This window comes from Ylistrum balloti, unplaced genomic scaffold (assembly GCF_031769215.1).
Source record: "Ylistrum balloti isolate Yb309-2 unplaced genomic scaffold, AGI_CSIRO_Ybal_v1 Utg371472, whole genome shotgun sequence".
In the NCBI taxonomy this organism is placed as follows: Eukaryota; Metazoa; Mollusca; class Bivalvia; order Pectinida; family Pectinidae; genus Ylistrum; species Ylistrum balloti.
The window spans coordinates 437,392-452,359 of NW_026782766.1; the positions used below are offsets into that span (position 1 = coordinate 437,392).

Consider the following 14,968-nt stretch of genomic DNA (forward strand, 5'->3'; position numbering starts at 1 on the left):
TACATCTATAAAACTAGCGTTGATGTAATCAGATCCATCAACTCCTCTGATTGGCTGTAGGGCTACTCTTGTAGATTCAACTGAATTTAACAAGTTTTCATCAGTTATTGCATGAAAAATACTATATTAAGAAAAATGGCTTAGATTCAAGTTCACTCCCTTTTAAATCACTTCATCTTTCTTATTCATATTTCACAACTTCAAACATTGATCAACTTTTCTTCATACAATCAATTAATTTTTTTATTATATAAAAGATGATGCTGAAAGGGTTTTCAGTATACCGAGATATCACATTGTGTTCAATATACTTACAAGGTAAAATGTTAACAAGTCTATTCTTGAATTTATTCACTGGAAGATTTGCACTAACAAAGCGATTTGGACTGGCCTTCATGTTTGCTAATCGCTGAAAAGAAAAAAGGAAAAAGACCGATTGTTAAGTATTTGCATCCTGAAGTGAAATACATATTGTAAGAAAAAAATTATTCATCATTACCAAAATGGTAGAGATAAACTGCTTAGTGGAATACCATCTGCACAATGTCAGGAAATATTTACCAGTTTAAGATTCTGTAATAAGTCCAAAACCAACAGTCTACCCTCTGACCCAAAGTCAAGATGAATTTACTCAACATTGATATAGCATTATTCCGTTGGCATTTCTACTGAAACTTCAACAGGTATGGCCCACAAAAATCCAGAAACAGTCTAACTTTGAAGGGAGACAATTCTTGTCAAAAGTACCGAATGATGAGATGCATTACCTTGAATTCCAATTCCATGCCTGTAACTGTTTCTCCTGGTTCTGGTTGCATCAGTTTCTGTATGTGTACTGACAAGTTACGTGCGGGTACCTCAGTGTTTCCACAAGTAACTGCTTCTAAGAGTGCATCATGGATAAATATGTACTGGTCCTCTGTCTGTACCATATAGTTACGCTGTGCTCGTAAGCAGGTCACATGACCATATATATCAACAGTCTTTTCATGTCGGATTCGTTCCAACATGGCGTCTATGACTATGAAGGCTCCTGTACGCCCAACACCAGCACTGAAGAATAAAAAGTTTTATGATAATTCATTTTATAGTTTGTGGTGGTGAAAATTCTGGTTATGGTAACCGTCTTTTCTAACTAATAAGTAAAATCAATAAAGCTTGCAGTTCCATAATACCTTACAAATCTTTTTTGAAATATATCACCTGGTATATATTCAAAATTTTGATATATCAAAAATCTTAATTTGTATCACTGGTGAACATGTAAAAGAGAAGCAAACAATATATTTAAAAGTTTTACGAAGTGCATAGTTTACATATGTCACGGTATTTGATATTGATTAAGAATATATTTACCTGCAGTGTACTACCATGGGCCCAGCATCGGGAGGGTTGCTAGTTTTGACACGCCTCATGAACATGAGGAGTGGTGTGGGATGATCCGGAACGCCATGGTCAGGCCAGGCGGTGAACTGGAACTGACGAATCTCGCGCTTCTCTGGGAACCCGTACTGTAGGCGAGCAACAAGTTGTTGTTAGTTAGAGAGTACAGTAAATAAGTACATGTATCTGAGAGTAAATTATTCACAATTACAGAAGGACCTTTCACAAGCATGAGTCATTCAAGTACTGCACATTAAATGTTTTATGTATAACCGATAAAGTGCTAACAATCACTTCCTTTTACATTCAAATGATAATTTCAAAAATACATCTCAAAGTTGGACAAAACAGTCAGTGGAACTCTTATGTTGACATGTAAACTGAGGGTATCTGAGGATGAACAGTTGAAATGTGATTTAAACAAGGTTTGGTATTTAGAGTTACCTACCCTGGAGATATGGAAGGTGCGTATCGTGTAGGTGGAGAGTTCTGTCACATCCACAAGTAGGACGTGCATTAAGCCATAATGTTCTGCTCCACGGTGAGGCCAGTACTGGTCGCACTTTATCTGAAAACACAAACAAGTCACAATTTTTTCATGAACCATTGATTGACTAGCTAACATGAAACAATACTAAGTATTTGCATAACATTCTCTGGTAATCTTTTTAACTGCTATGGTTTCAATCCAATACTTATTGCTTCCTTTTTCAAGGATTATTTGTTGATAGCATCAAATATTCATATCTTAAATGCGGCTGATGTCCAGTGTAAATATGCCTGATGTCCAGTGTAAAAGTGTTGATGTCCAGTGTTAAAGTGTCTGATGTCCAGTGTAAAAGTGTCTGATGTCCAGTGTAAAAGTGTCTGATGTACAGAGTAAAAGTGTCTGATGTCCAGTGTAAAAGTGTTGATGTCCAGTGTAAAAGTGTTGATGTCCAGTGTAAAAGTGTCTGATGTCCAGTGTAAAAGTGTTGATGTCCAGTGTAAAAGTGTCTGATGTCAAGTGTAAAAGTGTCTGATGTCAAGTGTAGATGTGTCTAATGTCAAGTGTAAATATGCCTGATGTCCAGTGTAAAAAATATGCCTGATGTCAAGTGCAAACGTGTTGATGTCCAGTGTAAAAGTGGTTGATGTCAGTGTAAAAGTGTCTGATGTCCAATGTGAAAATGTTTGATGTCCAGTGTTAAATATCAATGTGTTTGAAATAAAGTTTGTTAATGATAGATAAAGCACCTATTTCTGATGATAAACAAAGATATATACGATATATATATATATATATATACTTTATACTGGGAAATGGAACCACCATTTTGTCAATAAGACACATATAAAAGGCTTGGGAAAAGTGTGAAGCTAAAGCTGGAATAAGTTTGTCATTTTAGGGTTAGCACAACACAAAAATGAATAGCTGTAAGTGAGAGCAAAAAGTCCTTATGAATGTTTCCCACTTTAAAGTTTGTGTAACTACTTCATCTAGCTACAATGCTGACTGGGTGAGTCTGTTTAGGATGAACCCCTTCTATATTGATACTGACCCTTGACCTTTCTTCTAATTTAGTCATCATGACGATTGTTGCCGATCGTTGCTCCCACATCATCCGCCAGAAATCTCCAAATGTTTCTGGAAGTGGTCCCTGAATTGATATCAGAAAGGTATTTTAAACAAAACTCCATTTTAATTGAGGCAAGTTTAATAATTTTGTCAAATAATATTATGGTTTTAGTGTTTCATTTAAGCATAAGCATTTCTTTACAAGTAAACTTGTGGTATGTGTGAGTTGTTTCCCCTTTCCTATAACTAATTTACATTTCATCCTATTTCTTATAGTGAAGCTTATTAGTTCAAAGCAAAATATGGATTTTTCATGGCACATACTAATGGATATTCATACCTGTGTAGCTATGTAAGCATTTTGTTTACGATATCCATCCATGTAATTGGCGTTGACATAATCACTGCCAGGGACACTGTCAATAGGTTGGAGGATCACACGGGAGTGGTCATAGGCTATTACATTTGCATATCTATTTTTAGGTTTGTTGACCTCATAGTTAGAGTTGTCCCAAGTGAACTGTTGACCTGGTTCTATGGATTCATACTCCTGAGAGAATTTTAGATTGTCATTATTCTTCAGGTTGTCAATGTGTTCCTGTAGCATGTGGATGTGGATGGGTGGATGGCTGATCATACCTGAATAAAACAAATTTGTGAAATATATTAAGGATATGCCAACAAATTCTTTTGAGTGAAAATGTTTTCAATATGTGAAAAAACTCTGGTAAAAGATGCATTTTTGTAAGCTTGTAAATTGGATTCTTTTCTTTCTTGAAAAATCTTTGAAAATCTGTAATGAAAATGTCATAGTTAAGAAAAGGACACGAATTAAATTGTTAATATTGCCAATGAAAACTCACCAGCATTAGATAGAATATGAGTGCTCTCAAGACAGATTTGAAACTTATATAAGAGTGTGGCAAGCTCCGTGCTGATGAAGAAACTTTTACATTCAGCAAGCCCCGTGCTGACCAGGATACTCTTACATTCAACAAGCCCCATGCTGACCAGGATACTCTTACACCCAGATTGAGATATCCATGTCCTTGGAACATGAAGTTTGTGAAAAAATGTTAAATACATGCCCCTTGGTGTTGGGAATGTCTCATTTGATTCTTGTGAACAGTAAACTCTCCTTCGACCTATGTGACCTTGATGAAATTTCATTTTTAACTCTGATGACCATGAGATCATACCTGGTGTTTGATAGTGTTGTCTGCGAAGCTCCACAGGATCACATGGATGAGGGGGTACATCTACAAACACTTTACCGGAAGATGGTTCCGGATTCTTCTCTTTTCGGGTTGCCTTCCTCCTACAGTAAATTTAAAATTTGGAATATGACACCTGTTAAGCATATTTTATTGTATAAACTCCTTGCTGGGGTTGCTTTCCTGTGGCACAATTATTATAGTTAGTATTTTTTTCTGCAATAATACCAATGTGCCAATCACTCACTTGGACTCAAAATCAATAGGTGGAATTCATTACAAGTGAAATGTAGATGATTGCACTGAAAATCAGTATATATTAGAGTATATGTGAGGATGAACTTACAAATAAATCATATTTATAGATTAATATGCTGGTAGATTATATTATAGAGGCCACAAGAGTGGTTGTGGTATAAGGTATTTATTTCACTTGTCGGAGTTATTTTTCAAAAGTTACAAAGACCATGAGCTTTAGCAAGTGGTTTTTGTAACTTTTAGAATGTAACTTATGCAAATGAAAGAAATTATGAAATACATGGCGATATCCATAACTCACTATAAAATAAGTAAATTGGTTTGTTATCTTCAAAGTTAAAGAGATAAATCCAAATAAAAATCATTACAATAGCAACTATGAACTACTTGTTACTTTCTAACCCTTAAGTTTGTGAAGTACCCTTTCAGTCAAAGTTCAGCTTGAGCCAATCAAAACGTGTGTTAAAAGTGTTCAAAGTAGGAGTCTTTGATTAAAGTCTTAGAAGTTAACACCCATCTACTGTAGTGGAAAACACTTCCCCACCCACTCCAAATCTACTAGTCTCAAGGGTAAAGGATACTTTTTATGAAACTCACCTCATATGCCAGATAAGTATGATGCATCCAATGATGATGAGAGCCACACCAGCGCAGACTGGAGCCACGATCATGATGATAAGCAGACTTTTTTCACTAGCTTCAGCAGATTGTGGGATTGGGTGAACATTATTTTCTTTTGGATTCATAGGAATGTGATTATTATGGTTCAGGTTGATAATTTCAGAATATGGACTGGTTTTGTAGAGTTTCTGAAATATCCAAGAGTTGCAATAAGTTATGATCAAACAAATTTCAACTCATATGCAACTCGAAGAAAATTGACACAATTTTCAACATTCACACCATCAAAGTTATTTCTTCAAAATTCATACAATTGTTTACAACATAACATTAAAATCAAGCTTTTGTGAACTTTAATGGAATTGGTAGAGTTGCTTTTTTTAATCAATGCTAAAATGTCAAAGGTAAGTGTGACAGCAATTAAGGTCAATTTACTGTGACAACCATCCAAGACAGGTCTTAAAAAGCAAAAAGCAATGATAACTCATGTCCAAAGTCTCCAAAATGGAAGTCATTTCGTCAAAGGTTTACTACCAATGTCAGAGTCTTTCATTGCCAAATGGCAGAGGTCATTCTTACAGTGTCTACGGTGAAGGCTCGTAGGAACGTCTTGTACTTCATCCCATGGTCAAGTGGTCGGTTGGCGTATCCTCCTAACTGGTCTTTGTTGCCAAGATTGAACTCCCTAGGAAGGTGTTGGGCATCAAACTTGGCTGCAATGTAGGGTTTGGCTAATGGTAGCTCTGGTGATATGTCCAGAGTCAACTAAAACAAAAGAAAAGACAAATTTAATCCAAAACATCTACCAAGTGTTAGTATCCTAATTATTGTGAAGGTCATATCATTCTATAGGCCGCTACCGATACTGTCAGAAAAATTCCACAGAAAAAGGATTAAATTGGCAGCAAACAGACAGCATTTCACGGGGAAGTGACCACTTTCCAAAAAACAATTGATGTCCAATTTGATCATTAATTCTGTTCAGTTTATTTTTTAGACCAGTACCTCGTCATTGCTAATGTCCTCTGGTCGTTTTGTTGTTGTGTTGATTAGCGGCACTACCACTAGGTAATAATAGCTCAAGCCACCATTCTTCTCTGAAGCTGGTTTCAACATCACAGTCACTTCCTGGCCAGCGATTTTCACAATCATTGGTCTTCTGACCTCCTTTGGTGCTGATAAAAAAAAAACAACAAATACAATGATAAAATGAACAAAAATGCTTCTTTTTCTTATTTTTTAATTTTGCTTGATAAATTTGAGGATTTTTTAAAGTGAAAGTTCAAATTCAGACAATCACAGGTAAAAACCCACCTTCAATTCTAGTCTGGACCACAAGGGTGCTCACACCTCCTTGGGTCCCATCCTGGAAAAATGCGGAGATGTTGAAGGTATATTTTGTTTTTGGACAGAGATTCTCGACAGTGAAAGAACTTGTAAGACCATGAATTGTCTCTTCTTCACGTGGCGGGTAATAAGTCTGCATGCTATTATTTTCACGATATTTCTTCACTCCCGAGTAGGAAAGCTGCAAAACACAACCACAAATCATTTAACACCAAAATTGTTTTCATTAATGTTCTTATCTACATTGAAACAAATATATAATTTTGCCTGCCATATCTCTACTGTAATAAGCCCACATGACATGGAATAACACAAGCTTATGATTATACTGAACAGTGATATATAAGGGTGGACCTTTACCAGACTTGGGCTTGTTTACATCAAATATGGTATTATACCACCGATTGATAATCACAATTTGTATGATAGAGTTAAGGCTGTATGTTCTCACACATGACATATGAATTATTCCTGTGCTATACATGTATTTTACATCTGTAAATCTCATAATTTTTATATTCCATCATTCTATATTAAATTTTAATTTTCGGCCCGCCTTTGTTCTTGAAATTTTCAGTATGCTTTCAATGAATGATAAGTGTGGTGTCAAGTGTTGACACAGTTATGTCCGTTGAGCTTGACAATACTTACGATATATTTGGTAACCTGAGGTTTCTTGGGTGCCTCCCATACCAGACTCACATCCACTGAGGTTCTCATTGACACGTGGAAGTTCGAGGGTGTATCATCAGTCACACGCTCTGTGAGACAAATACAGAAATGTATATAAACTTGGTGAGAAGTCGAGGCATGAAACAGCAGAAGTTTTTATTTTTTTCTGATCACTATATTGTAATTGCCTTGTTTAAAACACTAAGCACAAATACATATATAGAGTTATTGTCAGGGCTTTTATACAGAAAGGATTTTGTGAAACCTCTGGTATTTTGTTTTGTGTGTTTGATTTTCATTCAAATTTTCCAGCTGATACACTAATGCAATGTTTGGACCATTCTCAAAAATGTTAAATGGGGATCGCAGCAATAGTAAAAATTGATGATCTGCTGAAATAATCTAGACAAAATTTACAACGAATATGAACTTACGCGTGGTTCCCACAGCAGAGACAACAGATTCTGACAGGTTGCCATAGCGACCATCAACAGATCTTGCCTGGATTCGAACGGCATATACTGACACACTGTCTAAATCGGTCAGTTCTGTGACAGTGTAGGGTCCAATATCCTTCTTCTGCCAGAGTTCCATCTTTTGAAGCTCAAACATATTGTAGTAGACACGATACCCCGCAACTGGAAGTTTTGGCTCCTCCCATGTTACTAGGATGGTCTCCGGGGACGATCGTATGAGTTTGATGTTCTCAGGAGGAGGCAGCACTGTTGAAAAATATATATAATCATGAAAAATTTCTGGAAATTCAAATAAAGATGATTCAAACTTCTCAAATTACAATGAAGAATACATAAAAAAAAAAAGGAAAAGAAAAAAGATAAAAATTTTGAACATGAAATAGCTAAATTATCAATATGTATCACAGATTTATATTCAAAATGGATTTTAAGCATTGATCATTTTTAAAGCATTTAAAATGTGAGATAAAAATGATATTTTCATGCTATCTGAGAACTACAGGACATGACCAATTTGCTTTTCTTTAGATTTTTAGACTAGATTTTAAGTAAACAATATTTAAATGAAATGAACAGATGATATTTTCAGATATACATTATGATACAATTATACATGACAAGGCTAAATGTATTTATTAACAAATTGACGAATCCTTTAACATCAGTTTGCATGTTTTTTTTTTTAATTTTTTACCAATGTTAAAAAGATAAAAGACAAATTTCCTCTGAGATTAACAGTGATTTCTTAAGAAGAAAACAGAGAACAAAAGTTCTTCATTAAACGACTCTGAATGAATGTAATTCAGACAAATGTGGAGACACCCTGCATCTGTTTACTACTATCTTGGATTTATCCGAAAAATATATAGGTGTTCATGTAAGAAGTTACTGAAGATTCGTCAATTGATAATATATATATATATATATATAGTCCAGTTATTACATTATAGGACATGTTACAGGTAAGTGACAAAAGGTAAGCAACATGTGACCTTCTAAAACAACAACAACCTTACCGGTCAGCTAGTGACCAAGGTTAAACCAAATTTACATTAGCTGTTCAATTTGGTATGTTTTAGGCATACATATTATATATAGGTGTACATATACAAACAAAATAAACAAAATAATAATGCATATTAAAAATACCTTCTCCCAGCATGCATCATTAGTATGAACATGTGTTAAATGGATTAATATTAGAGATGAAAACTGTAGTCAGGACAGTTAGAAAAACAGATTTGCGATGAATTTTGCTCAAAATCGTTTTTTCTTGTGATAGTTCAATCACTTTCACATCTGAAATTCCTAAAGGTAACCTTCCTTTGATTCAATAAAACTCAAAATTGTGTCGCAAATGAGTTGCCAGAGGCAGTTCTCCATATCATATTTTCTCAGATATCTCTTAGATAAGTTCTTGGCAAATTTTGTGTCTTCTACCACAAGAAAATAAAATACTGTATATCGCTTAGAGGAAATTAGAATGAACTTTAAGCAATATTTAGAAATAATAGTGAAAGTGACAAAAGATAGCCCTTAATGAATAGAAAAAGTATATGACTGCAGTGCGAAAAAAAAAATCAAAAAAATCAATACACTACAAGTGCAATCCATTGAAACAGGACGACAAATATGGCAGAGTGATGAACCTGACACTCTGACCTGAGCTCAATGCCACAATCTGTCAACATGTAGACTGTTTAACACAAAGCTGGCATTGATACAAAGATAGTTACCATGAGTTTCTGGATGTGAGTAGAGGGAAAAATAAATATGCACATGTTATTATTTTTGATGATGGACAAAATGATCTTGACAATTTTTATTGTGTTATGTCTGAAGACATAAGACATTTGAATATTGCTGTTTGTAATAATGGATGACATTTCTCTTCAGCACCTATAACTTGTTATTTCAAAAAGGTAAATAATTATATTTTACTCTTTTCACAAAAATGATATAGCAATGCATTTTCCTATGATGAAATTATTTTATCTATAACGGATTTTAAAAAGAAGTGCTCAGTGTGTGGAAAGTATAGACTTTGTGTATAAGTATAAATACATGATAATATATTTCAACATTATTAAAACTCTGCCTTTCATTTTCATATCACAGCAAAACTTAAACTAAGCATTTGATAATTCAATGTAAAATTCTAGGAGTGTTTTTGGTTATTTTTTTCAAAGTGAGCTACATGATGAGAATCAGTGACCTTTTCCCAGTGGGTCACATTTCAAGCGAGTGAAATGTCAGTGAGTGGAGGCATAACACCTGCACGGTGAGGTATATAGAGAATAACAAGGCTAGATTGTCTGCATTAATCCTGCTTCAAAGGAATACAAATGTCTGGAAAGATGATTGGAATGCTTTCAGGAGAAATTTATTTTGATTTTTTCCTTCTCCAAATTATCAATTTAACTATCATTATTTATAGAAAGACAACTCCAGTATTATGAAAATTAGAACTTCACCATAAAGCAATCATGCGACAAAAAGCTAGTAACAGCTATGAAATGAAGTTTTAGTTTTTACCTTTTTTTTTTGCTCAAAAAAAATCTTTAAATCTTTAAAAAAGATTTCGTTGTAACGTAGGTGTTATTATCAATATACAAGAAAAAAAGGAAAAAGACACCCGATGCAGTTGAAATCAGCACTAAAGTGCTGCTAACTAGCAAGCTGGTTTGCGAAAAAAAAAAAAAAAAAAAAGAAAAACTTCAGTCTTTTCAAACCAAAATTAAAACTGCTGTGAATATTTTAGGTCTTACGAAGGCCACCAGTTGTGCATTTAAAAATGCGCGCAAATGCATGACATCATCACATAATGTGTATTTTGGGCATGATGATATAAGAGGACAGCAGCATATGAACTAGAGGTTGTTCATAGTTCATCCAAGGTTAGAAATGTGGATTACAACACCAATATAATATCTAACTAAAATCGTAAACCATGACTAAATCTAGGTGTACAATACGGCTTCGTGAAGCAATGTCTACTAAATACAGATACAAAATTCATAGCTAGTATCCGTGGTGACGGGACAGATGAAATGTTCAATTTTGTGAGGTGTTTGAAATTGATAAGTGATACATTTAGTGTAGGGAGGGGATGTTAGGTGGATATGAAAGCAGGGAATATCTTGAGGGCGGGGATTGAGGACAATGGGTGTGAGAGGGTGGGGCATGATGGATAGATTGAGAGCAGGAATGAGGGATGAAAACCAGAAAGAGTGATGGTTTCACTGTTCAGTAAAGAAACACTAGGGATTCATGATAATCATGTATTTCAAGCTGGTTTTTATCCATTTGGATCACTCATTACCATATGAGCCAAATTTGATACTTTTCTATAGATATAACATATAATTAGTAAGTAGTACTATTTCAAACCACAAACCAACAACACATGCTTATTCCATATCAATGACATTTTTGACCAACAGTCCTGATGTTAGAAATTTAATAGTAGTAATTCAGGTTACGCATATTAGTAATAAAGTCTCTCTGCAAAGCTTGCTGCAAACCCATCGCAGTGCGGCAAGGGTTATCTGCCCTTGATTGACACCTCTAATTAACATACTTGGTCCGAATGTGTGGAAAGGATGCTGCACAGTCCATGGACCAGCTCCTTGACTTGTGAATGCCTTAACTTGAAAAACGTAATCAGTATTCATCTCGAGATTGTGAACGTCGAATTGAATGCCAGTGATGTTTAGATCCTCCGTACTGGTAGGGTCGGCCATCTTGTGGTAGACAAGCTGATACATGATTATCTCGCCATTTTGCAGTTTTTTTGCTGGTAAGTCCCACTCCAGTCTCACACTGGTCTCTGTCAGCCCTGTCGCAGTGAAATTCTGCGGGGCCCCTTCAGGGACTATAGGCAGGACGGGGAGAAAAGAGAGAGAAATGTACACGAAAAAAATACAACAAAAAACGGTACAATATTAAATTGGATGTTTTACAATTATACTTGCACATTCTTAATCAATTTATTTCTTCAATTTTCAAAAAAAAAAAAAAAAAGATCTCAACTTGCCTCGGTTAATCAATAAAATGATCAATACATCAATCAAATTCTATGTCAACATTATTCTGTCTACAAAAGCCTTGCAAAATTTTGGAAAATGAAAATTGTGAGGGATATCTTTGACAGTGATTATACAACGTGCCACATCGTAACACACAAAATTGTTTTCTTTTGTCAAACTGTTCCTTACTTCTGTACTTTAAATATTTACTAATTTCTTAAACAAAACAGTTCATCAATGTAGTTAGAACAAAACCATTTAAAATTTTCTTTTATGTTTAAAAGCATTTATCAAATAAATATTTCAAATCTTAAAAACTTTGAATTTCATTAAAATCTGTAAATAGTGAAGAGAAGAAAAACATTCAAAATTTACAGGAAAAAAAGATTTCGATATGATGTAGAAATCACAGTTACATGCATTTTTAAAAAAATCATTTATAGAAAATATATGATTTGTTCCAGCCAGTATTCTCAGAAAGTTAGATCATAAAGCAGAGTTTTAGACACACCCAAAAAAAAGTTTTAATTTTCTATCAAGATAACTCTTTGATTCTGGCTTAACATGCTAGAGTCCAAAGCATTCACCATAGATACATAAGATGCTGAGCGAAAAGTATAGTTGTTTCATTTTTCCTCAATTTCAAATGTTATGTCAGTCAAAAAGAGGTGTTGCATTTCTCAGTCTGAATGTGCAAGTACAATTAATAAAACAAATAAAAATATGCAAAAATAAAAAAGTCCACAACCAACCACCACAAATGAAATAGAAAAAATGCAGATTGAAACATTTAAACCAAGAAACTGATACAAACATAAAAAATTAAACTGATTTCTTCAAGGATTATTACATCAAATGCAAACATATTGTTTTTTTAAATGCAAATATTTTCAAATGAAATAAATACATTTTGATGTTTTGATAAAAAATTTGAAGATTTAAAAAAAAAAAAGAAAAGGAAGTAATAAGTTTCATAATATTCAAAATTTCAAAATGGGTTTAAAATTTAAAATACAAACAAAAATAGATAAAAATAGCATTTTTGACAAGAACAACAGTCAAAAAAATAAATATGACCACAACATAAAAAAAAATATTTAAAAATGTTTTGAAAGCCAACACAATTAAAGAACAGTGTGACAAATAAATGTCACAGGCACACACACACAAAAAAATATCTAGAGCTTCAAAAGCAGGTTTCCATGGAAACCAAGGGGTGTGTGGCAACACTGAGGGACAATGAGCTGTTGCTATGACAACATATATGGTCACCACAGAGGTGAGACCACGCTGACGTGCAGTAACGCTGAGTGAGTTGGATGTTGTCTTCTCTGCTGCAGCGCTGAGCCAACTAGGCAGAATGAATGCAGCGCGAGACACTTACTTCCATCCGGAGTTGTGATAGTTTGTGATGCTCTCACACCGTCACCCTCCTCGTTTCGGGCAACAACAATGAATTCATATGTAGCTCCTTTGTCTGTGGGAAGAAGAAAATCATTCATCGAGATACAGTTCAAACCAACTAATTTATTCCCAATCTCCCTCCATTCTTACATCGATCAACAAATATTGTTAAGGGATCATATTACTTTAAAATCTGTCTGATATTTTCTTGAAAAGGATAGTAATCTAACCTATTACAAATTTATTTAGTAATGTCCAAGAAAATGATGTTATAATCATCATTTCTATCTTCAAACTGGAATTTTACCCTAAAAATCCCGCAGACAATATTGAACTTTTTAAGATTATTCAGCCCAAAATACAAACCTAAGATATCCGAGATGTAGGCATGATGTATAGGTCCGAGATTAATCAGTGAGTATTTCTCTCCTCTCCGTCCCCAGAACACCTTATAGCCTGCCAACTTGCCGTGAGTTTCCCTTGGCCGTTGCCATGTGACCTGCACCTGTGGAGGATCTTCGCCCAAAAATTCCACATTCAGGTTCCTTGGTATCGTTGGCACTGTAAGTCATAGTATTCAAATTTGGTCACAGTCTCAAAATGTAGATTGTTACACTAAAAGTACTTAAAAAAATTAAAACGTTTAACTTGTGTTGTGTTTGGTGCGCTTTTTTTTGTTATTGAACGTACCAAACTGGACAAATACATTTCCATGATTACATGATATATTCGGCATACTTACCTTTAACATATTCTTTGTAATTAAATATGAAATTCAGAACAATAAAATAAAGACCTGTGTGAGATTTACCTATCGTGAAACCAGTAATATTTAGACCTTGCCTTACCTGCCCCTGACGTGACAACAAATACTTCTTTACTGCGTTGGCCATCGCCACGTCTCGTATAACCAGCCACCTTGATAGAATATCTGGTGGCCGGGTCAAGGCTGGTAATGACGGCCTCTCTCCGATTACCATCCGTCGTGTCACTTATACGATCTGTGCCTTCCTTTGGCCGATTTTTACTATCTACTACAACACAGTATACTTGGTAGCCTCGTATAATTCCATTTTCTCGCTGTGTCTCTGGTGGTCGCCATTCCACAAATATGGTGGTTGAGTTGACAACTTCCACAGTGACAGATTTTGGAGGTCCTGGAACTGTAATGAAAACAAAATGCTACCATTATGTATTATACATAACACAGGACCTTTAAAAATAATAATTCTGGTCATAGTTTTGTACATCTGTAGTGAATGCTTGAGATCTAAATGCAGTTTATTTGCAGACAACTTACGTGAAACTAGCTCACAATCGCAAGAAAGTTCAACTTTTCCATACCAGTACCAAACTTAATTACTTTATCAATAAATGCTCTCATTTTCCTCCAAAAGAAGCTAAATTTCAGATTAATTTGGAATATTTTGCTTTTCTATTCATGTTTGGATTTTATTTAAAAGATACGTTAGGCTTTGCTGTTAAGGAAGGATGTTGGGTTTTGAGGTGAAGAGGCTATACAGTGTATTCCTTTTAAGGAGTTTTGGTGAGATGTACTGTTAAGGAGGTATGTTGGGTTCTACTGTTAAGGAAGTATGTTGGGTTTTGAGGTGAAGAGGTTATCCAGTGTATTGGTGAGATGTACTGTTAAGGAGGTATGTTGGGTTCTACTGTTAGGGAAGTATGTTGGGTTTGTGGTGAAGAAGTTATAATGTTTTCCTTCTCGATAATTTTATTGTGATTTATTGTTAAGGAGGTATGTTGGGTATTGAGGTCAAGAGGTTATATTGTTTTCCTGTCAAAGAGTTAAGTTGGGATGTAATTTAGACTGGGTCTAGCTTAGCTCTTAAGGAGTTTGTAAAACAATTAACTTTTTTTCAAGAGAAAAAAGTTTTTAAACCATTAATTACAAATGACCTTTACTCTTTTTTTGTTAAGAGTCTATAAATTATTACAGTTAAATTGATAAAGAACCAGAATTATTAGATTTTGAGCTAAGTTCACATG

The 14,968-nt window shown here is 34.6% G+C and overlaps 1 protein-coding gene across 2 annotated transcripts in view; it reads right to left on the bottom strand.

The window, feature by feature from the left end:
• Positions 1-14,968, bottom strand: part of LOC132562655 (tyrosine-protein phosphatase Lar-like) — a 68,647-nt gene that overhangs the window by 6,796 nt on the left and 46,883 nt on the right. For both annotated transcript variants that reach the window (XM_060227410.1, XM_060227409.1), the window contains 18 exons: positions 13,810-14,124; positions 13,328-13,522; positions 12,942-13,034; positions 11,110-11,403; positions 7,488-7,775; positions 7,033-7,142; positions 6,349-6,562; positions 6,040-6,209; positions 5,614-5,799; positions 5,011-5,222; positions 4,141-4,259; positions 3,282-3,580; positions 2,925-3,023; positions 1,832-1,951; positions 1,357-1,511; positions 768-1,053; positions 316-409; positions 4-80 (listed from right to left, as the gene is read on the bottom strand). In XM_060227410.1, coding sequence (XP_060083393.1) covers positions 4-80; positions 316-409; positions 768-1,053; positions 1,357-1,511; positions 1,832-1,951; positions 2,925-3,023; positions 3,282-3,580; positions 4,141-4,259; positions 5,011-5,222; positions 5,614-5,799; positions 6,040-6,209; positions 6,349-6,562; positions 7,033-7,142; positions 7,488-7,775; positions 11,110-11,403; positions 12,942-13,034; positions 13,328-13,522; positions 13,810-14,124 — 3,326 coding nt within the window. The remainder of the gene's footprint in view (positions 1-3; positions 81-315; positions 410-767; positions 1,054-1,356; positions 1,512-1,831; positions 1,952-2,924; positions 3,024-3,281; positions 3,581-4,140; positions 4,260-5,010; positions 5,223-5,613; positions 5,800-6,039; positions 6,210-6,348; positions 6,563-7,032; positions 7,143-7,487; positions 7,776-11,109; positions 11,404-12,941; positions 13,035-13,327; positions 13,523-13,809; positions 14,125-14,968) is intronic.